The sequence below is a fragment of the Xiphophorus hellerii genome, chromosome 1 (genome assembly GCF_003331165.1).
Source record: "Xiphophorus hellerii strain 12219 chromosome 1, Xiphophorus_hellerii-4.1, whole genome shotgun sequence".
Taxonomy (NCBI): Eukaryota; Metazoa; Chordata; class Actinopteri; order Cyprinodontiformes; family Poeciliidae; genus Xiphophorus; species Xiphophorus hellerii.
Genome location: NC_045672.1, coordinates 17,516,693 through 17,542,738, shown reverse-complemented (window position 1 = coordinate 17,542,738; position 26,046 = coordinate 17,516,693). Strand labels below are relative to the sequence as shown.

The 26,046-nt window shown below is 38.4% G+C and overlaps 1 protein-coding gene across 2 annotated transcripts; it reads left to right on the top strand.

Moving 5' to 3' along the window:
- The first annotated feature begins 1,401 nt into the window (after window positions 1–1,401).
- kcna10a (potassium voltage-gated channel, shaker-related subfamily, member 10a) lies at window positions 1,402–21,179 on the top strand. Of its 2 annotated transcripts, none has more exons than XM_032565894.1 (2): window positions 1,402–1,768; window positions 16,756–21,179. In XM_032565894.1, exon 2 carries the CDS (start codon window positions 16,940–16,942, stop codon window positions 18,662–18,664), a length of 1,725 nt encoding a protein of 574 aa, XP_032421785.1. In that variant the 5' UTR covers window positions 1,402–1,768; window positions 16,756–16,939; the 3' UTR covers window positions 18,665–21,179. The 2 variants fall into 2 exon arrangements, with proteins under 2 accessions (XP_032421785.1, XP_032421777.1); XM_032565886.1 differs by having other exon boundaries at window positions 16,226–21,179.
- The last annotated feature ends 4,867 nt before the right edge of the window (window positions 21,180–26,046 follow it).

The following is a 26,046-nucleotide window of genomic DNA, read 5'->3' as shown; positions in this document are numbered from 1 at the left end:
TTATCTCTTCTCCTTACTGCCACTCTACCTTGTTCTAAGTGTGTCACTCAGTTAAGAGGATGTGGAAATAACAGAGTGTTACAGTAGAACAGCTCTCAAGACAGAAAAATCAGTGGGAGAAAATGAGTGGGAGAAGAAAAGAAGGCCTGCTGGGATATGTAACCAGAGCTTCCAGGGGAAAAAAAAAATATCCTCAAGAATATCTGGATGAAATCAGTATTGTGGGGCTATTTGTGAGAAATTCCTCTTCTTTGAGATGTGAATGTTAAGTATTAGTATTATCTTACAAATAGATTTTCATATGAAATGTGCATTAGAAGTAAGTATTTATAATAGTGAAAAACAAATAAAGATGAGCTAAGGTTTATGTACAATCAGAAAAAAAATAAAAATAAAATCAGTTTTCCTTATTTAAGTTATGGAACATATTGAAAAATCACAAGGGTTAAATGCATTTTGTCCCCATGACATTATCTAGGCCTGAGTAAAATCTTCCAATCCAAATTTGAACATCAGGGATGTTTGGCATTACATAGGAGTGTCTTCAAAATCAGGATACTGCAGGTTTTTTCCATTAATGTATCTGATAGTTGGCTAAAATGTATACATTATGTGGCACATTAAAGGGTTTAAAAACGCTTGATGTTTTGCTAGTGTGACAAACAGCAGTGTCACTATCTGCCTGTAGATGGAAACCTATTCTTACTTTTACTTTTTAGTATTCCCTGTCTGACTACTCTGGCAGCTACAGTATATCAACAGTTGCTTTTCCTCTCCAGGTGTAGAGGCTTGCAGGTCCAAAGGCCAATTTCTGTAATACATGTAAAATCAAAGATGTTTAATGGTTAAGTCATTACAGTTGGTTCTGTAATTAATAGTTTCTTTTAAACCATCTTTATATATATTTAAAAAAGGCCAGCAGAGCAGAATCTGAGATGATGTGCTAGTGGAACAGCAAGGAACAGGAAAACGAACAGAAAAGTCTGCGTTGTTTTAAATCTAGCCTACATGAACACAAGGCCACACGCGTGCCCTCTTCTGGTGCTGCTACATATAAGCAGACTCACAATGCAGGGACAGTATGGTCTGCTGGTGAGCTGTTTAACAGACAAATATAATGAATTATAGTTTCACTCTCTTTGGAAATTTTATGTTTGATCTATAGCTTTCTAAGTACTTTGCATTTCATAGAGTTTAGAAAGCTGTGCATTACATTTACGATAACTATTAAGTCGATAAAGAGTTGTCTACAGAAACAGAGCTGCGCAAAGGACTGTTATTTGAGAAACTGGATACATACGTGCATTTCTTAAAATCAAATACAATAGTCATCAAAAAATTGCAGAAAACGAACCCATATTGAGCCGTTCAAGTGTGGTGTTGTGAGCAGACTGACAGATGTTCGGACACAACTCTCTCTTTTCTCTCTCTCTTTCTCTCTCTCTCTCTTTCTCTCTCTCTCTGTCTCTCTCGCGCTCTCTCCCTGATGAAATCCGCGCAGCCTTATTTGGTGGACGAATAAAAACAAGGACTTTACAAAGTAAGGGAATTGGCCAAATTAAACACCGGGTAATTATGACGCGGTTATATCACTCACATCTGCTCCCAGTGAGTGATTCGCCGGTGACCCCGCCAGCTCAAGCTGTCGTAGCGGGCAGGGCTGGAAGCGCCGTTTGGTCTGGCGATCCGGTGCGCATAGACTAACAATGCCTTCGGGCAAACTTTCCCAACGATACCTGAAGTCCACAGGACCACCTCTCTTTTAAAGGTAGGCAGTTATGTTTATTTTATGTGCCAACTATGTTCTACAGGTTTGTTATATTGGGAATATTAGTTCCGATAAGCAAAAAATAAACAAGTAAACATAAAAATAATAAAAAAAAAAAAACATCCAATCAGAACCACAGAACAGATATCAGTGCTGCACATGCCTTTGCATCCTTTCTTAATTTGTGATTTTTTTTAAAGACTGTTAATTAGCTCTATAGTCTATGTAGAAGCTGTATGTAGAAACACTTTACATCTGAAGTTATTTGTGATATTTTAAAATGACAGCAGTTGCTTGCATTTTTGGATAGAGAATTGTGATGTATTGCTCAAAACTTTATAGGAACCAGTTCAGATGTTTATATACTGTATACTCAATATACTCAACTGCAACAACATGAAGTAGCCCTTTAAGTACAGCTTTAAGTCCTCAATTCAGCTTCCTCAATTCTTGTAGCTTGTGAATTTTAACAAGTTGTCATCAACATTCCTCAGAGATTTTGATCTATATTGATGTGATAGCATCACACGGTTGCAGAAGATTTTTCAGCTGCTCATCCCTGATGAGAGTCTGTGATGATAAAGGCCTTGTGTAGCAAAGTAAGCTCAGATTATATCTGAGTTCACCAAACTAATTAGACAATTTGAGTTGTCCAGAAATGGACAGAGTAGTTGTTTTGCATTCTGTAATTTCTGAATTTGATTCCAGCTTCCTTCAGCTACATATCAACGCCCCCCTGGGTAGAGACACTTTAGTCCAACTTGCCTATGATCTCCACATCAGTGTATGAGTGAGTTCACATATGTGAATGTGCACACATTCATACAGCATTCACATTTCTGAAAGGCTGTGTCAAAATTCAGTCAATTTCCCATTTATTGAAATTATACCCAGCTATTATTAGGGAGATTAAAGTTGACCAAGAAAAGTTCCTCACATCATTAAACCCACATCACAATATTCAATAAATGTGTAGCCCTAGTTTGTTGATGGTTTTGTGGTTTTGTGTGAGCGTAGCAGTACATCTGCAGTTCTGAAAAAGGTCTGTTACTAACAACTCTGACCCATTCTGATGCTTGGTTTGCAGTGCACCATATCCAGATGCATAGACAGATTGAGTTGCTACCATGTAATTGACTGATTTGCAGTTTGTATTTACAGTCAGTGGAGCATAATAAAATTGCTTGGGAGTGAGTATTTGGCCTTCAAAAAGAATAGAAGACCCCAATCTCTATTTGAAACTCTATGAATCATAAGAAATGTATTTTCTGAAAATGAAGTGCTTTGTTGAGGAAGTTCTTAACTACTAGAGCTTCCTAGATAAAATCAAGCTTTTTCATTTGGAGCTTTATATATATTCCTATATATATTCCTTTATTTAACCAGGTAAACCCTGTTGAGATCTAGATCTCATTTTCAAGAGGGACCTGGGCAAAAAAAATTTGCTTTGTCAAGAAGGCTCTTAAGATAGTCTTATGCAGTTTTAGCAAAATAAAATACTTTTTTATGCATGTGTTGTTGCTAATCTTTCCTTACCAGTCTTGAAAGACTGTAGCTGAGGTTATCCTTACTAATATTACTGTACAATGAAAATAAAAAATGAAAAGGAAAAAGAAACAGTCTAAAAATAACTACTGTCTTCTCCATTTAACAGTGATTTCTAAGTTTGATTGCTGGATTGTAACATTGTATTGCTGTTCTAAGAAATATAAATTGACATATCAGAAACTATAATATTTCCATCTTTAGATTTCAAGAAATATGAAATTACTTTCATGCCACAGACAGGACTGCATTTAACCTACACATGTTTTATTAATTTAAATTGTCATATGACCGTTTTCAAGTAAAATCCCTGACTGGAAACTGCAAGGATTAGATTACTTGACATGCACTGATTTACTCAATAAGAGAAATGCTGCTTAATCCCTTAATCTACAAAGAGAGCATTTAGCTGTCTCTAGTAAGATCTGTATATTCTGACTTGGTTCTAAAGGTCTGGAATGGAAAGTGTCAAGCTCCTCTGAGTTCTAGGTCTGTCTCAATTATATTTTTTATGAGTAGATATCGTGAGATTTTTTGTTTGAAACACTTGGGGTGAAATTTAAAAAAAAATGTAATTGCTGTTATTTTGCTGTTATTGCAAAATTGCTGTTATTTTTTGGGTGCGAGGTTTATTTTACTATCTTAATATCCTAAGTGTTTTAATTACAGTACAGTGAATCCCTGCTATTCACTGGGTTTAAGAATCACATCTCCCCACAAATAGCCAAAATCCACAAATACTTGAGATCCTCTCTAAGATTGCATTTATTAATAATCCAAAGACTGAATATACCTTAATATTTATACATATTCACAGTGGAAACCAACTTAACACTAATAGAGAAACTAATGATTACAGTTTTCCTTATTTCTGGTCCTGAGGATCAAACCCTCAGATCAAAATGCAAGATGCTAAAAGAAGTCTCCAAAACCCTGAGAATATCATTGAATGACCTACGTCAGGTTCTTACTGCTGTTGATATGAAAGTGTAGGACTGTACAACATAAAGAGACTGCACAATTTTAATGGGAAATGTTAAGGACAAAATCTTGGTTTTCTTAAAAAAAACACAAAAAAGGCCAGATACAGTTTGCCAGATATAATATAGATACCAACCAAGACTTGTGGGTTAAGGATCTTTGAATACAAATAAAATGTGTCTATTTGGCATAAAGCAATTATAGCCTTAAAGAAAAAGCAACACCTACATATGAAGCATAAAGTAGGAAGTGTAGTTTGGGAAGGCTTTGCTACAGCAGGACCTGACTAACTCAACATTATAAAATGCACAAACAGAGGGTAGCTATTCTAAAACATTATTGCATTAATACATTTCTGATAAACAAATCTGAAGTTGATTTGAACTTTAACTTTTGTGATATTTGATAATAAAAGGAAGGCTGAGGGAAGCTTTCCTCAGACTTTTTTTCTGAGACTGCTAGATGGCTTCAACAAATATTTCTCTAGCTAACACTAGATATTTTAGGGAGGATGTCCTACTTGTTTCCTCTACTAAAGACTTAATTTGTGTTCATTGTTTTGTTTAATATGTGAAATAGGCTTAATGGTTAAGTTCATCTTTTCAGAACATAGATTTTCAATTAACCCCCATCATGGATGATTTTGTCTTTGCACACCATACAAGTCGCTCTATCAAGATCACAGTCCATGTGTGCCTACACAGGATGCTCTGAGATTGTGGATTAAAATTTGCGCCATTCACCTGATTAACGTGTCTGGGGCTAAAGGGGTTGAGTTAAGGTCATGATCCTCATGCTGACTTTTGAACTTTAAGATGTGTTTGTTTCAAATGAGGTCTAAGGATGAAATGTAAGGATGAAACTGAATTCACAGCCTACTGTAATACATTGTTATAGACTGAGTAGATGCATCCATTTGATGAGAAAATGTTTGTTTCTGTCATTTGAGACTGTAGATTCGACTTAGGGGACTGGGGGGGAGCAAACTTGTGAACATGTCTGCTCTGCTCCACTGTCTCTGTGGTTATTATGTATGTTCCAGGAACTGAGTTTTCAGTATATCCTCACCATTTTGTTATTGTGCTCAGAGAGGAGTTTCCGAGCCAAGATGCTCAGGTTATGTAATGGAGCTATCTAATTGCTGTCTGTTCGCACATCCAGCTGGATTATCAAGTCAGGGATATTGGCCAAGTTTCAGACAAAACATAAACAAACTGCCTCTTGGTGCATGTGCAATGGAAATGTTAAATAATCAGCCTTGTTTTCCAAGTTACAAACATTTTTCGAAAAGATGGACATGTGTAGTTAGTCTTTCCTTGTTTTAATCCCCGGCCAGGTACTGGACCTTTTACCCTGTTACATACTCCCAACAAGCCATTTTCTGTAAACTGGCATTAGTTCCCTGTGTAGCTCTATAAGAGAGAGAATTTCCCCAGATTTCTCAGTTCAACATCTCTTGGTTGTATTTGACTGTGTGGAAAAACAAATAAAAAGAAAACCTTTTTTTTTTTAAAAATGTGGCACCTACCGCATTTCGGATTACACTGCAGGTAATCCTAGTGTTGACAAGTGGATTATTATGGAGACAGCAAAATTCTAAAATGACCTATAGTAAACAGATGAACCTGTGACCTTGTGATGACCACCTGCTAAAAGATATACTCAGCTGCTGCCTAATTAACTACATACTTATTAAAGATCTTGCTCAGACTGTGTTTCCATGCATTTAAGTCTTTAGGGCTCAAATAAAGTAGTACAGTATGTGTCATGTGGTAATTTTAGGAGCAGATGTGGCTTCACCCTGTGTGCATGTGCAGTTTTGCATCAGTTTATGTGCATATATGTGAGCGTGCCTGTTGCTAGCTTGTGCACCACCTGAGATTAGTGATATGTCATAGAGTCAGACCAGATGTCCATATTTTCCCCGTCTGGTTCTGGCACTAAAAAGGCTTCTGAAAAATAATTTAATATTTGTGGAAATGAGAGACCCTTAATCCCATCTGTGCCAGACTGATGCCAGAGGGTGAGGATGAGGTGACCTGGGTGCATGATAGAACAGATGAGAGCATACACTTCATTGCTTCTAAGTAACATTAAATGCTGCTGTGTAATCCTGTGGTTGTGCTTATTAACAAATAGGAGTAAATGAGCATTGTTAGAGCACAGCAAATTCAAAGGTATATTGGTAAATAAATCATACGAGGAAAAAAAAAAACATGTTTGAAATTATACAAGAGACATAAAAGATCATAGAGGGTCACAAATGTGTGTGTGAATAATATCACCATGCTCATTTTGAGTTTTGTTTTTTGCATTAAATAAGAGAATAAGATACATTTCATTCTAAGAGTACAAAAGTGCTTTTTAGTACTCTTGTCTGTCATAGATACAGAGTTGCAGCTGGAGGAATGGTTTTATAATGGCTGGCCTGCAGTTAGGTGGATATGTGGGCATGTTCTGTTGGCCATGTTAGCAGATAGAAACAGCCTGGTGCATCTGTCAGTGCCCACAGTGGAAAATGCCTTGTCAAAACAGTTAGAGATGTTATTGCTGATTTGTGTTTTTACCCAAATAGGAAACGACATTTTCTCTCTATGCAAACAACCTGAGAAACATATTATTGGTGCAGTTGTTAAATTATTATTCCTCAATAATAACTATTTGACGTTGAAGGAGTAAAAACATTTGTAGGCCTTTTTGTTGAAAGAATTAAATATCTTTGTAAAACGTAATTTTGCTATTATTTCTGAATAATGTGATATCAGTATTAATCACGATTAACCTATGTTTGATATCCCCAACACAAATCTAAATTACTAAAATCAGTATCTGCTTTTACATGCCTTGTCATGATACTTCCACCACAATGGTATTAGGTTATTTTATGCTTCTGCTGTATTTAGTTTGTTAAATATTTCTTTGGGTCTGGTGTCCATGTCAGTCAGTTTTATACTCCTATGTCAGAAGTAGATTATTCTTTAAAGAGAATAATCTCAAGACTTGCCTTCAGATTTTTTTCAACACATGTTCCTCCTTTCACATTTCCAATGAAAGATAAACATTTGTTGTCTCTTTCTGAATATGCAGGCAAGCATTTATACCAGTAGTTACAAGTACTTGCTATAGCTGTCCTGCGATAACATTTTATGGTTTTTGAAAACTAATTTTAGCATCTTGTTGTCTGATGTCAGTGTAAACTAGCCTGCTAGGCATGTTAGCAGTTGTTTTGCATGGTCTCCACTGTAACCTAGTATTTTCCATACAGTGGAATGATTTATTTCAAATTCTTTAGACCCCTATTTAAACCTTTTATTCCAGTGTCATAAACTGTCACAGTTTTCTTTCTGAATGTCTCAGACATCTTTTTGACCTCACCATGGTGTTTATTCACATATCAACAGTCAAAGGAACATTATGCTAAATACATGAGGCTTAAACCGGGGAAGCATCCTTCAATTTGCTTGGTAAGAATGTTTTAAGCATGCATACCTAATATGCTATGTATCTGGGAGATTTGATCTATTTTAAAGTATGAATAAAAGTACGAGTCGTAATTTAGTGTTCAAATAAATAGCGGGGGGTTTTTTTGTACTACATTTCATGTAAAGATATTAAAGGTTTTTTTCATCAGTTTTTATTGTGTCTGTGTTACAGTATTGTTTAAAATTATGTTACATATACATTCATCCAAATATTAAACAAAAAGACTTTCATGCGACTTAATTTAATTTTGCATCAGATTATTTGTACCTCAATTAAACAGTAACAAACAGTAATATGCTTTTAATTTTTGGAGATGTTTGACTGCACCCATCCCGTTGCTAATAATTTATAATTGTCTCCAGTGATACATTAGTTCATCTACTAGTTTCCTATTTTAACTGTCCACAGGAAGCTTTTAATTTATCAAGAAGAGATTTACTTTTGTGATGTTGTTTTGTTCAAATGCATGTGTACGTGTGTGTGTCTGTGTGTGTACATGCCTTGTCAGAAAGCCAAGGGAGGATTTTGGTCCCAGCTGCTCTGCACTGAGACTTGGCCTGCGGCCTGTAGACACACCCATGTCAACATCAGCAGCTTACAGCTTATAAATGCCTTGCAGGGATGACACATCAACTAACCAAGCTGTTCTCGAAAGACATATGGAGTGGAAAGCCACAGTGAGAGGAAAATAATTTTCAGATGTCTTCTAACAGTAACGTTTTCTTCAATTCAGCTTGCATCAGTCATCTAAACTAGTGTGTCATAAGCTATTGAATTTGCTAAATGGATTCCCAAAGTTTTACTGTCCCTTACAATTATTGTAAATGAGGATCAGAGATCAGTCAAAGTTTGATCATAAAGAGAATTCCCAAACACACAGCTAAGATAAGGGGAATCTGTTTGACAGGGGAACCTGCCAAATGCTATCATTTCTGTTTCATAAGTGTCTTCCTGCTCCACCCACAGTGGAAAACACATGTTTGGATAACTGATCACTCTGAATCTAGTTTAGTTATGTGAATGTACAGGAAGGAGGAAAATTATAACACTTTTGAAGGCAAAGCTGTTAGTACCCCACCTGGGTAGAGTAAGAGAACTAGTGTCTTATCTAGAGTCACTTGCGAAAGCTGTAGCAACTTTTGGCACTGGTAAAAGTTGCCAATGAAGATTAGGAAATGCTATTTTAAGTTGCTTCAGACTTCCTGCTGTGATTGGTTATTTGTTCATTTATTTATTTACATCCCAGGCATGCATGTGGAATAGGAGCAGCTTTAAAACAGGATTTTTACTAGTGTTAATATTTTACAATGGAGAAAAAAAAAAATCATTGGAGTCTCTGTAAATGAGATTTTGGATCTCAATGAGTTTGAATAAAGGTCATATAAATAAATAGAAAAAACATGTTAAACTGTATTTACTACAGAAAAATATGCTTTCTCTATTTAGTTAAAGGTGTCTAAACCTGTAAAAGAGTACAAAAGTGTTAAGTTAGTGTAATCAGTAATTGAAAAAAGAAAGGATTTCTGAATGTTTCTGATCAGAAATTTGCCAATTTAATCAACCAGCTGATTTATTCATACATCTCCAACAACAGATACTTAATTATGCAATGCTTTGCGGTTGGTTAGATCACTTGTTGCTATGTTTTTGCACAAAGTGTTAACACTTTATCCACTACAATTGCAGTGAACGTTGCATTTACATTAATTTGATTTTAATACTTAAGTGCTGTGCTGGATCAGCCAAGCGCTGATCCAGCACTTGGCACTCAATGCCAGGTGATGGGCACCTGGCACCACACAACATGTTTGTTGTGCAGGGTGTTACATTTTACCCCTGATGTCCCATATTCTAATCTAATTTGGTTTGAAAGCATTAGAGGGAAGTCAGATGTCACATCCTCCAATTAAACAGTGTTTAAGGGATCATTTTTTAACATTCTAGCATGACACATCTCAGGACCTAATGTTGTTTGTTCAATTACTAATTATTCTGCTCAGCTTTGGAGAACAATATGGGCCTGGTGCTGTTGCTGCAGGTGATCAATGTATAAAATGCCATGTTTTTTTTTTCTCTCACTTGGAAAAAAAGATGTAGTAGAGCATTGCCACTCTGAACTGGCAAGAGAGAATTGTAAAAACCCATATTCTAAATACAAGTAGAAAATAGGAAGTTTTCCATTTGAAATCATAAAATACAACATGTTATACTATCAGTGCTTATTTACTTTTCATCTCTTTCTTCCCTGAGTACAGAACTGCCTGGCTCACCAGCTCAATGGTATCTGTGATGATCCAGTGGAAGAGATTCCTCGGCTTATAGCACTGAGCTGCCTATCCTGCATTAATCTGCTTAATAGGGCGAAAATTCTGATCCAAAAATACCAGCCCAACCAGCCAAAGCACTCCTACAACTTGGGACTCCCCCTATCCCACACACACCATTGCATTAGTGTCCCAACAATCGTTGAGTAGGAGACACTGTACACCCAGGGTACCAGTCTATCACAGGACCGGCACAGAGACACATGAAACAGATTTGTGATCATTAGGTGTTTGAAAACCAAATTAAATGTCTGGAGTTTGAGATCACAACACACAGCAAATTTAGGAATTAATACAAATAACTGGATTATAGCTTGCAGAGAGAACAACAAAGACAATTTCAGTGGTTTTTAGAAGGTTTTTGGAAAACTGCAACAATTAATTCAAATGCAGGAGTGGAAAATGCCCTTGCTCTGTCCATAAACAACATAGAGGATCCCTGATTCCTCTGACAGAAAGTTGTAATGACAAATCTTATGGGATTGATATCTAAGCTGGGTTGAAATTGTGCAATTACAACATGAAAAACTGACTCTTTAAAGAAATGCATTGCAATAGAAGATGTTCAGATGTTGGTATAGTTTTGTAGCAATTGACTGGAATTAGCCAACTCAAAATCATAACATCCACTAAAGCAGTATGTCAGGTTTTTCTTAATGTTTTTACTTTAAATTAAGAACGCATTCAGGTTTCTGGAGTGTCTGCTTAGCATAGTAAGAGAAATGAGGAAACACCAGAAAAACACTAAACTTGCCCTTTAGTGTGAGTGTGTGCATAAATAATATGTCAATGTTGCATAAATGATATGCAACATTGCATTTTGCCCTATAATTTTTAAATAGCTTTGGTCAAAGTTGTACACATTTGTTTCTGTCTAACCCTTTTTTTAACCTAGAAATCGTGCAATGCTCTATCAGAAGTGATTCAAATTAATTAAAGAGCATACTATATGTATTAGAAAAATAATCAGGATTATTTAAACTCTATTTCCTACTTATTTATTTTTAACTTTATGCACAGAAACTGGAAATATGGCATACAGAGATTTGTTGTGTTCTTTATTTTTCCAAGTTGTTGTCCAGAGGTGAGAGTGAGATTAACACTTTTGTACCCTCTATGTTAAGATGAACATCAGACCTGTCAGAACCATGAATTTGGTTCTCATTCACCCTTTTAATCTATTCTCAAGATCTTTCCCTGCACATCCCAGACAAAAACAAAAATCTTACCAAAAAGTATTTTGGCAGCTTCTGGTATTGTTTTTTGAAAGGTGTTTGATGTTAGAAAGAGATATTAGTAAATTAGCCAAGCAAAGCAGTAAAGTTTATTTTAACTTAATTGAGACCAGATATTTGCATGCATTGAATAAAAAGACATGTACACATTTTTTTCTTGCCGTCTCAAGCTAAATCTGACAAATATTTAATTGGTTTAGGCCAGTTAGAATTAATCATTTGTGTTTGCTAAATGCCAGAAAACGTAGTGAGAACATTTCTTTTTGTTATTATTTTTTAAAACTTCCTCTGAATTCAGTTATCCAAGTCATACATTTTAAAATGCATGACTTGGGTTAAACTTTTTGGGCTTCCTTCCACAAACGTTTGGTTAACTGACACATTTGAGTTAATTGTAGTCACACCTGTAGATGTATTTTAAGGCCACACCTTAAATATAATGCTTTCTTTTTTGACACAGTCAAAAGAAACCAGCCAAGATATCAGGAACAGAATTGTGCAGCTGCACAATAAATGTGATGAATTTCAGAGATGAATGGATTGTGGTCCAAAATGTGCAGTTTGACCCCAGAACAAAAGCTAAAGAATTTGTGAAGATGCTGGATGAAGCTGGTAAGAGACTTTCATTATCCACTGTGAAACAAGTTCTGTGTCTACGTGGGCTGAAAGGCCTTTCAGTGAAGAAGAAGCCACTACTTACTTTGCAAAGTGAGAAAAAAATGTGTTTGTGACCATTTTTTTTGTGTATGTAAATATCCGGTTTCAACTGTATACCTTTTGACATTGTTAAATACCAAATATATTCATTTTTAAGCAAACCAGCCAGCAAGGGATTGACTTAAGCTAGATTTGTCAGAACATCTGCTCGTGTTTACCCACATGTAATAAATTCACAGGGAATAGCTTACTGAAGTGCGCAGCTCGGCTCAGCATGCTTCACCATATTTTTTCTTTGTTTTTTTAATCTAAATTACTATATTGTTATCAATGTGGAGTTTTTTTAATCCTTGTCCAGCACTGGGAGGAAAGAAAGGGGTAAAGGGAGTGGGGCTGTTTTAGTGGATCAGATGTCATAAGAGATTTTATAACTCATGAGGTTTTATTTTCTAAACAGCACTGATAAGTTCATTTGGTTTTATTATCTTTTGAAGACTATCTTTCTCATTTTCCATGAGAAACAAACTTCTTGTGTGAATAAGCTACATTTGCCAGAATATGAGTAATTTTATTGAGGGTATAGTATAATTTTGAAGTTATGCTGTTGATGAAATTCTCATAGAGAAGCTTTACTGAAATGTTTGAGTTTTTTGAGTGTCTATTCTTTGTACTAGGACGTTTATGCGTAATCTGGTAAGGCTTACCGTGCAAATAAATATTAGCACACAACACAATGTTTTCAACAATTATACTGCCTTCGCCATATGAAATGCAACTAGACAGTACAGCTAAACTCTTCCCTGACACAAAGACTCTGAGGAAAGTTGGCCTTTGTCCACAGGTTTATTGACTTCAAGGAAGTGTGAAACTGAAACACACAAAAAGGGGATACATGACTTTACATTCTTTTTACAAGCATGTACATACAAATTTAGTATAACCAAATTAAATACTGTTCTTACAATACACATTCAAAAATATTTAACATCCACCTCAACAACCAGAAATGATGTAAGAAATAATGATGTATAATAATATATTAAACATAACCTACCCACAATGCTTCGTCCGGGCAAAGATGGATGGATTGACTAAACACATGGGTGACATGAAATCTAACTCAGCTTGGCTTCCTGGCCGAAGTCACATGACATGCAGCTGGGCTGCACCTCTTAAAGGGAAAGCCCCTACACATACACACCCACATAAATCCCCAACAACACAACAATTCTTCAACTTTTTGAGCTTTCAGGATTCAAATTAAATATCTTAATGTAGTATCAATTTAAACATGAGTAATTTAATTGATAATTTAACTGCTTTTGAAAGGTGCAAGGACATTTTGACTATGAGCTTACTTTAAAAGAACTGACATTGATACAAAGTAGCTTGGGATTTTTGACATTCTTTAGAGAAAGATGTTGAAGGTTTTGGAACATTACAAATTTTTTTAGAAAAATTATATATTTTTTAAGTTAAAATATATATATATATATAATTAGCGATAACTTGATGTGTCTTAGTGTACACATCATCCCTTTAATTTTAGACTCACAGCCACCATACATACCATTTTGTGCAAATAATTTCTACAATGAGAGAACAGAGATATGTTCAGAAGATCATAATGGATTGAATTATAATACCAAATCCTTCACATTTAGCTGCCAAAAAATATCCAGAGACCCCTTTAAGAGCTCAGATATCCAGTTTCTCCAATTTAATGTTAGAACATTTTAAACAGTAATTTAAACTTATGGTCATTAAAGATTTATGCTCTGAAGATACACAGCTTAGACACAGTGGGCAGTTAAAAGGCTTAAAGATAGTGGTAATAAAGGACATGTTGAAAGTGAAAGGCTGTGTAAAGGGAGCTCCATCATTCTGTTTACCCTCCAGTATTGAACAAGTGCATTGTGAAGTAAGATATTAAATATTCATTGTGATACTGTAAATAAGTCAGATATTGATACGACAGGGGCATGTGTGTGTAAGGTAAGTGAGTCAAGCATTGAGAAATCTGAGGCTCGTTCCAGTCTAGAAGGTCTTGAGCACATCACTTAGATCACTGATAGACAGCATATGCCACGCATGAACACCCCCTCTGTCCAAACAAGATACCACTCACACTTCATAAGAAAAATAACACTGCTAGCCATTTAAAATCTAAGAAAGCCGTCCACTGGTATATATCTGTTCCTGTGTGCATGTATGTTGACATGTGTGGCCGCACGTCAATATATATAGACAAACGCCACAGAAATAGTGTGGGTTTGTGTGTTTATCAGTGTGTGTATGCATGCATGCCTGTGTGTAGGTTTGTTTGGCCTTTGCCACAGCTCCAGTTTCTTCTTCAGCATAAGGTTACCCAGTGTAGTCCAAGAAAGATAAAGCATTCTCGCCTAAAGCAGAAGAGCAGCAGGAAGTTGCAGGAGGAGTAGAACTCACAGATAATTCTTGTATCTTTCTTTGTTGAAATTTTCTACCATATTGCAAAGACCAGATCTGGAGAGCATCTTTTAAAAGAAGGTAAAATCTGTGTTGTTTATGCACCTCTCTGATTTACAACCTGTTTAAAAGATGAAATGGATGCTCAAAAAAAGGACATTTCACAAAGTCTTGCTGACCTCAGAGAGGTCAGCTTTTACTGGGTTTATATGTGTAAAGTATATTAAGTTTATTCTAGGATAAATTTCAAACATTTTTATGCATTTCCATTTTATAGTGTATTTTATTTTTTAGTTGTCCAAATCTTTTTGAATAGTTTTGTATACTTTGTTTCAGTACAGTGTTTTGAGTCCTGGAGAGCTTGGGGTCAGTATAATATTTAACTATTAATAATAGGACTATACAGTCATTGTGAGCACACTGTTTTATATATAGACAGATGATAAATTCACACCATTTTTGTTTAATTCTAATATTACTTGCTGAATTCATGACATTATTGGAACAGAGTACCAGAATATTATTGGGTTGGATTTGACTGAAATTGGATTTTAAACTAGATCTTATGGCATTGGGATTAGTTTATTTGCATGGTTTTGAAATAAATAGGATTGTAGGTAACTGGATCTGAATGTGAGGGTTTGATTTTCCTTTTAATCTTTTCCAGCAGAATTGAAAAGGCAGGCAATACAAATACATTTTCAAAGATGTTACACTGCAAAAGATGAAATGCTATTTGATTTTCTAAAACTGAGCAAACATGTTTGTTAATCACGAATATACTGGAACATTAAAACAAAGTATTTGTGTTTACAGGAGACTGGTTGATTTATATCCTGTGATAGTAATCTTTTTTGCTTCCTTCATGCCCTATTCATTATATATTTCCTTCCTTGTGATAAATAATTCCTCTTTCCTTGCCAGAGGTTCTTTCTCATCATCCCGTCTATCCATCCACCCACATCACAGCTCCCATTTTGTCTCATTGTCACTTTCCCTTTTTTGCAGCACAGTTCTCTTCCCACCCAGTTCTTCCACCCACATTAATCTTCCCAACAATTTCCATGTCATTCTCCTCATTCACTTGCTTTTTGTCTATTTCTTGCAGAGCAGGGCTGGAATCAGCATTGCTGGTTTTAGGTGTTGATTCATCTCTGAAGTCTTTAATTAAACATCTGCAGACATTTCAATCACATATTTAGTCACTTAAAGGAGCAGTATTATGTGTTTCCAGGGACATGGTGTCATTTTATTACACAATCAACTATTTCTATTTTATGCCTTTTTTAGACCAGTTAAATGGTACGCAATCAAGGGTAGTTAAGTGTAATCACAAATGACAAAGGTTTCCAGTATCATGGCCTCTGGAAATTACAAGGCATTGTGCAGTTTAAATGTCTTGTCTGGAAGAAGGGAGACCCATGCTATTACTTTACCCCAATTAATTATGCATTAATTTATGCAAAGCCATGGTTACCTTGCACTACCCTGTCCTTGTGTAGCTTGTAGTGAGGGCACTACAAAGGGTACACTTATGTTTCCTTTCAGGTGCTCAGGTGTACACTACTACAAACTTAGATAAAAAGAAAAATAATTAGCAAATATTTGTCTGATTATTTACTGATTTTTACATTACAAGAAATCAAATGTTTGACCTGATAACTTAAAATAAACACTGGTATGGCATGAAAATATGTGTATTTCTTCAGTTCAGAAATTTTAAAACATCTCTTAAAATTTAACAAAATTATTTTCCATCCATTGTCTTTATCTCATTCTTGCAGTATCACAGAGGAACTGGTGCCTATCTACAGTAGTTATTGAACATGATGCAGGGTATGACTTGGACAAGTCACCATTTTTTTTCAGGCCAGTACACACACATAGGAAAAACTATAATTCATACCTTCACACACTCTCTCAAGACAACTTTGAGAGACTGATTAACATAATGTGCGGGTTTATGAACTTTAGGAGGAAACCAGAGTACTGAAAAAGAGCACATGATAACAGTGCTAATAACGGCAACATCCATTCCTAAGGTCAATAATTGCAACTTCAAAAGGCTGCAGAAACATGTTGAAAAGTATTCTTAATCAAAGTTATGCCTTTGAGATTGACTTCTTCCTTTGCTACTGATTTTTCTATTATGCCATTTCCAAAAAGAAGGCAATCTTCTATGAAACAATCAAAGATAAAATAAGGCATTTTTAGATATGGTAATATTCTTACCTTAAGAAAGGTAATGTATAAAAAGTCTCTAACCACTAATCAAAACTGACAAATTCTCTTTACTCTGTCTTTTCTTTTATAGGTGTTGAAGGAAAGCTAAGAACAGCAATGGCTTCCTGTTTGTCCTATGAGTCTTCCTAAAGACTCAACTCTGGTGGGCTGATGCTGCTACATATTTTGACAACTGAGTTATCCCTCTGTTACTCAAAGTGTGAGATTCTCTTATCCTGGTAGTTTTAAGGTATTGCACTGGCTGAACCCCAGCCATGGAGGTGGCCCTGGTTGACTTTGAGAGCCTGGAGGACATTAATGGCACCCTTGAGGATGAGATTGACACCTATGCTGATGAGACAACAGCTCTCACAGTGGATGTTCCTCCAGAGCAAAACAGCTCTGACATCAATAACCGTCTACGACCCCATCAACTCTCCTCCACCCCTTCACATTACAGCCCAATGCCCTCCTACATTTGGGAATCCACCTCCTCTTCACCCATTCCACCAACGCAGAGACTGGAAGTACCTCAGTCACCAGTGATGCCATCACCAAGCAGAAAGGGTCGCAGTAGTTGTGCCAGCATTATCTCCAACTGGAAGCTGCTGTTAAACAGTGAAGGCATGAAGGAAAGTGAAACAATCTTCAGTCGGCTCACGAAGGAGTGCTGTGAGGATCTGTTTGCAGATAAAAGAGGGTTGGATGATGGAGACCAGAAAGTCATCATCAACATAGCTGGTCTTCGCTTTGAGACACAGCTCAAAACACTGGACCAGTTCCCTGAAACACTTCTTGGAGACCCCTGTAAGAGGACAGAGTACTTTGATCCAATGAGGAATGAATACTTCTTTGATCGGAATCGACCAAGTTTTGATGGGATCTTGTATTACTATCAGTCTGGCGGCAAAATTAGAAGACCAGCTAATGTTCCCCTTGATGTGTTTGCTGATGAAATTGTATTCTATGAGCTCGGACATGAAGCTATGGAACAGTTCAGAGAAGATGAAGGATTCATAAAAGATGTTGACATACCTCTCCCTAAAAATGAAATCCATAGGCAATTTTGGCTCCTGTTTGAATACCCAGAGAGCTCCAATGCAGCACGGGGTGTAGCGCTAGTTTCTGTCTTGGTCATTGTCATATCTATCATCATATTCTGCATGGAGACACTGCCAGAGTTCAGAGATGACACTGAACTCTTTTTTCCAACAGTGGTTCAACATGTCAACCAGTCCAAAGTATCCCACTCTGGCTCTTTAGCTGGTGCAAAGCTCAAAACATTATCCGATCCTTTCTTTTTTGTTGAAACTGTCTGCATAGCTTGGTTTGCCTTTGAGTTGATTGTTCGGTTTGTGGTGTGCCCGAGCAAAAGTGAGTTTTTCCACAACCTCATGAACATGATCGACATTATATCCATTATCCCCTATTTTGTAACTTTGATGACAGAACTGGCCACAACCCCTCAGGAGAGCTCAGGACAGAACATGTCTTTGGCCATTTTGCGTATCATCCGCTTGGTCAGGGTCTTCCGTATTTTCAAGCTGTCACGTCACTCAAAGGGACTGCAGATCTTGGGACAAACTCTAAAAGCAAGCATGCGGGAGCTTGGTTTGCTCATCTTCTTTCTTTTCATTGGAGTTATTCTTTTCTCCAGTGCCATCTACTTTGCTGAAGTAGATGACCCTGACACACAGTTTGTCAGCATTCCTGATGGGTTCTGGTGGGCTGTGGTGACCATGACAACTGTAGGTTATGGAGACATGTGTCCTATCACACTTGGGGGAAAAGTGGTGGGCACACTGTGTGCAATAGCTGGTGTGTTGACAATTGCTTTGCCTGTTCCTGTCATTGTCTCCAACTTCAACTACTTCTACCACAGAGAGACAGAAGCAGAGGACAAGGTTCCCATGACAGAGGCTCTTGAGCAAGCCATAAAGGCAGAAGAAAGTACCAAACAGGGTAGCAATCCTTCAGTTAATAAGGTCAATGGTATCTGACAGAGGAAAAGGAGAAAAACTGCTGACTAAGAAAGAACTTTTCAATCAAGCAGCAAAAATAGTGGGAATATAAAAGGAATTAAATTTTAGTGAGAATGAATCCAAAGAATGAACTTAAGATTGAATAAATACTTATTCTTTTGGTGAAAAAAATGTTTTATAGCAACAAACAGGGTGTACCAGACTTGTATTTATTTATTTATTTATTTATTTATTTATTTATTTATTTTTGTATGAAAATGGCACTTTGTGGATTTACCTGAAAATTCACTGTTATTGTTTAGGAATTTTTGTCATTCTTCATTATTTTAGGTTAACTTCACTGTTTGTTGTCGCTTTAGATATGTAAATCTTTCATTACTATCATTCAAGATGCAAATTAAGTGTTAAACAGTTTCATTTTTAACATTGTTTTTTTCATAAACTTTGCCATTATTTCTCTTAACCTTAGCTTATTTTGGTTAAAAGATATTTATGCACATATCTTTATTTGCAACACAATTTTCAGGCATTTAATGTCAAATGTAGCTAAAGATGATCATAACGATGACCACAAATTAAATATATATAATGCTCTGCAAAAGTAGTCATATTCTTTGAACTTTTACAGATTTGGTCATGTTACAACTACAGGCCTCAGTATATTTTTATTAAAACCCTATATGGTGAACTAAAACAAACTAATGCAGAATTGTGAAGAGGTAGTATGGCAAGACTTTAAACCCACCACTGTCATCCAGATCAACCAACAGACCATACAAGGAGAGCATTCATTAAAAAAGCAGCCAGAAGTCCATGGTAACACTGTGGAAACCTTAAAAATCCACAGTTCAGGTCAGCTGATAGGTTGACTGTTCTATCATCCTCTCTGGAAATCTGATCCTCATGGAAGAGTAGCTGAAAGAAAGCCATTATTGACTCCATTAGGAGTCCTGCTTGCAAAATGCCAAAAGCCATATTGGGAACACATCAAACAATACATTGTTTTGACCAGGTTAGAATGTAACTTTTTGACCTACATGCAAAAAATACACCACTATATTTCAATTGCAGTGTTGGCAGCATCATGCTGTAGACATGCTTTTCTTCACAGTATCGGGAAAGGTGGTAAGAGATTATTGAATAATGGATGGAGCTACGTACAGGCAATTCTTGATAAAAATCTATTATGACAACAGAAGACTTGGAGGTTCATCATCCAGGAGGACAGTGAGCTTAAACATACAGTAGATACTATGTGATGGAATGGGTTGAATCAAAGCCCAGGTCTATATTTGTTTGTGAATGTGTAGTAAGAGTTGAAGAATTAGTGTTTCCAATCCCACCCAACAAACCCCTTTGAAAAACCATTCTGATTGAACAGCCTTTCAAGGCATTGTACAATAAAATTTTACTGCAAAACCCACGCTTTTATAAACTGACCAAGATCTTATCAGATATCTGTTCAAATTTTGGTATATTATTTTGGTTTGAAAACATTACTTGTTTAGCCAACCCTAAAATGTTGCTAAGGATAAACTTATTTTGATTGGAAGTATGGCCAGGTCTTACCTAATACAACCAAAGTTCTAAAATAAAACTTAAATAAAAAAGCTGACAGAGTTCCCTTAATTCTGCTTGTGAAAAATGTTTTTATGTTTTATGTGCTGCTGTGTTTGTTTACTTAAAAATATTGTTTTCCTAACAATTTCTCACTTACTTTGAGATTTTAAAAAAACTACCTACCTACAGTTTAACTTACTCCGCGTTATGGATTCCAATGGAGTGCCTTAAATTATATAATGTTAGTGTACTGCTGAATTTGCCATACGTAACAATGATATTTAAAAAGCATTTATCTTCATTGTTTTCCATTTCAGGTTGGTTGTTAAAAAAAACCTTTTTTTTCATTTTTCGTTTATAAATTCTAAAAAAAAAAAGTCATAACTAAGCTATTCCTTGTTTCCTTTAAGATATTTGAATACATTTCAAGTATAGCTAACTAATGAGAAAATAGCATTTATTTGTTAATATAAATATATTAGCTTATTGAATAATTTTTGCATAAGAAATGTATCTTTTTTCATAGATGAAACAACAAAAAACACAACGATCTATTACAATGACCGTTATATATATATATATATATATATATATTGCTTCCCATCCTGTATGCTGCAATGGACAGGTCATTGTTACTGACTTAAACTTAGCAGAGCCTAATTTGTAAATAACTAATTTACCAACTATGTATTGAATAAAATGATAGAAGGGTTTATAAATTAGTCAATTGTAATATGAAATATTTTAGTTTTAAAATAGTCTTTGCATAATATGCAAAGATATAGCCGACAGCTATTCCAAGCACATCCGCTGTCCATCACATATGGGCCACAGTGGGCCTAACTGTGTATTTACAGAATGTTTGTAAACCAAACACAAGTTGCATTTTCTCTTTCATAATCATATACTGATTTTGTTTATTCACAGTAGCGAAGACATTATGTATTAATAAAGCAATAAACCACAGCTTTAATTCTTTTGTCTCGTCTCTGCTTCTATGTTAATTTTGCTCTTTAGAGCACAATGTTTTTATTTTATGCTAAGCTTAACCTAAATATGCCATCAAATGAATATTTAATGAACAATTATTCATATGTGGTATTCAGTTAGTTCAGAATAACACAAAAGTAAATTGATTATTGACATATTGCAAAGGAAAACAACTCAACAAAACATGATTCACAAACATTTCTAAATTGCTCATGCAGATGCTTTTGGAAAATGTTAGTCTAGAAGCTCATTCCTGTGACTCTTCCTGCTTTGATAAGTCAAAGAACCTATTGGGGGGATTGAACTGTCTAAAAGAAAATGTGTCAAATAAACATTAAAGTAACAAAATATAGAAATACGATAGACTTATACAGGTCATTAACTGAAAGGTCGAGGAATGGCTCTATTTGGCTCTGTGCTGAAAAAACTCAATGTGTATTGTAAAATTGTTCTCTGCATAAGTATTTGGTAATCCAAGAAAAAAAAAACATCTTGCAGAGAAGAATCAAATTCCAAAATGAGATTTCAGACAGATTTCAGAATCATGTATTCCATTTTTTTTTATGCAGCCAATTAAATCATGTTTACTAGAAAAAGAGTTTATATTCATGAATTCCAATTTGTGAGTCCTTTCAGGTAAGAATATGTCTCCACTTTCACTCTATTGTTAGTCCCTCAACACCAATAGAGGTCACCTAGAGATTTAAACTAAATATTTATCTAGAAAGCCATTTAGTTTGAAGCTACAAACAGAATATTTAGCTCTGAACTAAATATGTAGTTGGTAAATGTTTAGCTTCGAACTAAATATTTAGCTTGCTAACTAAATATTTCTTTTGGAGCAAGATATTTAGTGTGAGGCTAACTAGCTTGCTAACTGAATATTTAGCTTCAAATGAAAAACTGAGCTCATAGCTAAATATTTAGCTTGCTAATTAAATATTTAGTTTGATCAACTTTGTTTGGCTCGAATAGTTCTATTGTGGGTTTCAAGCTGCTGACTATTTTTTTCATGACAGCAGTTAAGCACAGTAGTCAAATTTGATAATACGTAGCGTTTAATACCGCTATGTGATTTTGATTATTGTATTTATGCAGTTGCTTTCATTCTTTGTGAATTATCTCACAACTGTAATAATTCTTTTGTCATATTTTCAATGCATTTTAACAAAACTTTGCTAATATTGATAACTGTGATCAAGTTGCTCAAGATAATCATAAAACTACATTTTCATATTGTTGCATATGTCAGGATCTGTGTTTTCTGTGTTCATTTAGAGTTTTTTGTGTCCTTGCGTCTCTTCGTTGTCCTGTCCTCCCCTTGATTGTTCCCAGGTGTGTCTCGTTCTGTCATTACCCTCCCATGTATTTAACTCCACCTGTGTTCCTTGTTCCTCGTCGGGTCCTCGTCAATGTCTAGTCTGTTCGTCGTCGGTGTGTCTCTGTGCGAGCTGCCGTGTTTCTGGACTTATTTTCTATTAAACATCCATTATTCATCTCATCTGGGTCAATAGCGTCTGCCTCACCACCAACCCGCACCACACCTCATGACAGAAGGACCCGACCATACCGATCGGTGAGGCTGCTATAATGGACCCAGCTGGAGCGAGGTTCCGACCAAAGGAGCAGAGCGGAAGGAGGCGGAGATCCGGCAGGGAGGAGAGGGAGCTAGTGGAAGCCCTCGCCGACTTGCAGCGGGAGCTTTTCCGGGGGACAAGACTGGTGTTGGCACCCCCCGGATACGGCCCCCGTCGATACCTCCGTCCGGGAAGCCAGCGACCTGAGCCGCCGGTGGAGCCGGCCCCTCGTCGCTTTCCGGAGCCGCCACCTCCGCTGTCTGCCCGAAGACAGCGACGTGAGCCGCCGGCAGACCCGGCCCCTCGTCGCTTTCCGGAGCCAGCACCTCCGCTGTCTGCCCGGAGACAGCGACGTGAGCCGCCGGCAGACCCGGCCCCTCGTCGCTTTCCGGAGCCGCCACCTCCACGGTCAGCCCGGAGACAGCGACGTGAGCCGCCGGTGGACCCGGCCCCTCGTCGCCTTCCGGAGCTGTCACCTCCGCTGCCGGTTCCCAGGCTCCGCTCCGGCCCGCCCCTGCAGCCGGTTCCCAGGCTTCGCTGCGGCTCGCCCCCGCAGCCGTTTCCAAGGCTTCGCTGCGGCTCGCCCCCGCAGCCGTTTCCAAGGCTTCGCTGCGGCTCGCCCCCGCAGCCGTTTCCAAGGCTTCGCTGCGGCTCGCCCCCGCAGCCGTTTCCCAGGCTCCGCTCCGGCTCGCCCCCGCAACCGGCCCCGAGGCTCCGCTCCGGCTCGCCCCCGCAACCGGCCCCGAGGCTCCGCTCCGGCTCGCCCCCGCAACCGGCCCCGAGGCTCTGCTCCGGCTCACCTCCAGCCGGCGCACCCGAGGCCGAATCAGCCGGCGTTCCAGCCGGCGCACCCGAGGCCGAATCAGCCGGCGTTCCAGCCGGCGCACCCGAGGCCGAATCAGCCGGCGTTCCAGCCGGCGCACCTTCCGAGACTCCCAGTGTTCCTTCCGAGACTCCCAGTGTTCCTTCCGAGACCCAGACCCCCAGCGTTCCTTCCGAGACTCCCTGCGTTCCGACTCAGACTCCCTGCGTTCCTCCAGAGACTCCCTGCGTTCCTCCAGAGACTCCCTGCGTTCCGACTCTGACTCCCTGCGTTCCGACTCTGACTCCCTGCGTTCCGACTCTGACTCCCTGTGTTCCGACTCTGACTCCCTGCGTTCCTCCAGAGACTCCCTGCGTTCCGACCCTGACCTTCTGCGTTCCTCCTGAGACCGAGACCCCCAGTGTTCCTCCTGAGACCGAGACCCCCAGTGTTCCTCCTGAGACCGAGACCCCCAGCGTTCCTCCTGAGACCCTGACCCTCTGCGTTCCTTCCGAGACCCCGACTCCCGAGACCCTCTACGTTCCTTCCGAGACCCCGACGACCAAGACCCCCTGCGTTCCTCATAAGACTCCCAGTGTTCCGACTCAGACTCCTGGCGTTCCCACTGAGACCCCCTGTGCTCCACCAGAGACCCTGCCTCGGGGGGCTCGTCATCGCCGTCTGAGGGCGGCCCCCGGGACTCCCCATTGCCACCTCCTGCGCCGCGGACGGCCGCTGGACCGCCTCCGTGGTTCCCGCCTCCAGCGCCGCGGACGGCCGCCGGACCGCCTCCGTGGTTCCCGCCTCCAGCGCCGCGGACGGCCGCCGGACCGCCTCCGGGGTTCCCGCCTCCAGCGCTGCGGACGGCCGCCGGACCGCCTCCGTGGTTCCCGCCGCCGCGGACGACCGCCAGACCACCTCCGTGGTTCCCGCCTCCTTTGCCTCCGCCCACCCTGTGGGTAGTTTTTTGTTGTTTTTGGACTCTTGGCCCTCCCTGTGTTTCCGCCCGCAATGGTGGGTTGTTTTTTGTTTTTTCTGGACTCTGGCCCCCCGTCCAGCGCCCCTCCGCCCACCCTTGTTGGGTTTTTGTTTTGTGGGCGTCTGGTAGCCGCCCTTGAGGGGGGGGTACTGTCAGGATCTGTGTTTTCTGTGTTCATTTAGAGTTTTTTGTGTCCTTGCGTCTCTTCGTTGTCCTGTCCTCCCCTTGATTGTTCCCAGGTGTGTCTCGTTCTGTCATTACCCTCCCATGTATTTAACTCCACCTGTGTTCCTTGTTCCTCGTCGGGTCCTCGTCAATGTCTAGTCTGTTCGTCGTCGGTGTGTCTCTGTGCGAGCTGCCGTGTTTCTGGACTTATTTTCTATTAAACATCCATTATTCATCTCATCTGGGTCAATAGCGTCTGCCTCACCACCAACCCGCACCACACCTCATGACAGCATACCCATTTAAGGAATAAATTAAAGAGTGATGTTTTTTGACATCAAGCATGATACTGTCGCTGCCCCAGCAGAAGAAAAAAAACTCAGTAAGCAGCAGGGAGCAACACAATGAATAACACAATCTTAACAACTTCTTGAAGAAATTGCTCATTTGCAATGCAGATTAAAACATACTCACATGCAACTTTGGAGCTGAATTGTGTTGTCACATTACAACTGTTGTATCGTTATGCAAGACTATGAACAATGACTGTGAACATGTTTCCAAAATTTCAAGCTGAAGTAGAACAAGTAAGTGTTTTTAATCACCTCCTCATTAGAATATTTCCAAGTCATTCTAGTCACTGTCGGCTGTAAACTCTGCAGAGAACATATCAAACCTTCAGTTCTAGAGTTTGACGTTACATTTTACACTGTACTGACACTATGGAGCCCTCAAGGTCATTGTGAGAAACAGAGATGTAAATGAAACGAGGGAAAGGAGGGGTGATTGATGCTTATGAAGAAACAGGAGCTGTGAGGTCACATGCCACCTAGTCTGCATAATGGACTGTTGGACATAATGATACCTTACGAGCAGCCCCGGTAACGGGGTTGAGAGTTGAAAAACTCACTAGATGCAATTGGGTTTGAGAGATGGAAGATTTTAATTTATGTCTAGGCTGATAACGTCTTCACATGAGGGCAGCATATCGCAATGGACAGATTTTTGAAAAAAAGTAACACTCTGCCGTATTACGTAGGTGTAAAATAGTATCAATAGAAAATGTGAGAATTTTTCAGTGGCTGTTTTTGTACCAGCTGAAATGAAATGTTTAGGTTATTTTTGTCCAGTCGTGCATCTTACCTTGCAAAGAAGAACTGTGACTCTGAAACTAGTAGGTATACACAATTATGTGTTTCACTCAAAGCTCAGTTGTTTTAAAGTCAGTGGGGTTGCTGGACCAATGCTGAACATTATATTACAGTTTTATTAGAAATTGAACTGTTATAAGTATTTCCCTCTTCACAGATTTCATCTTCTTTTTATC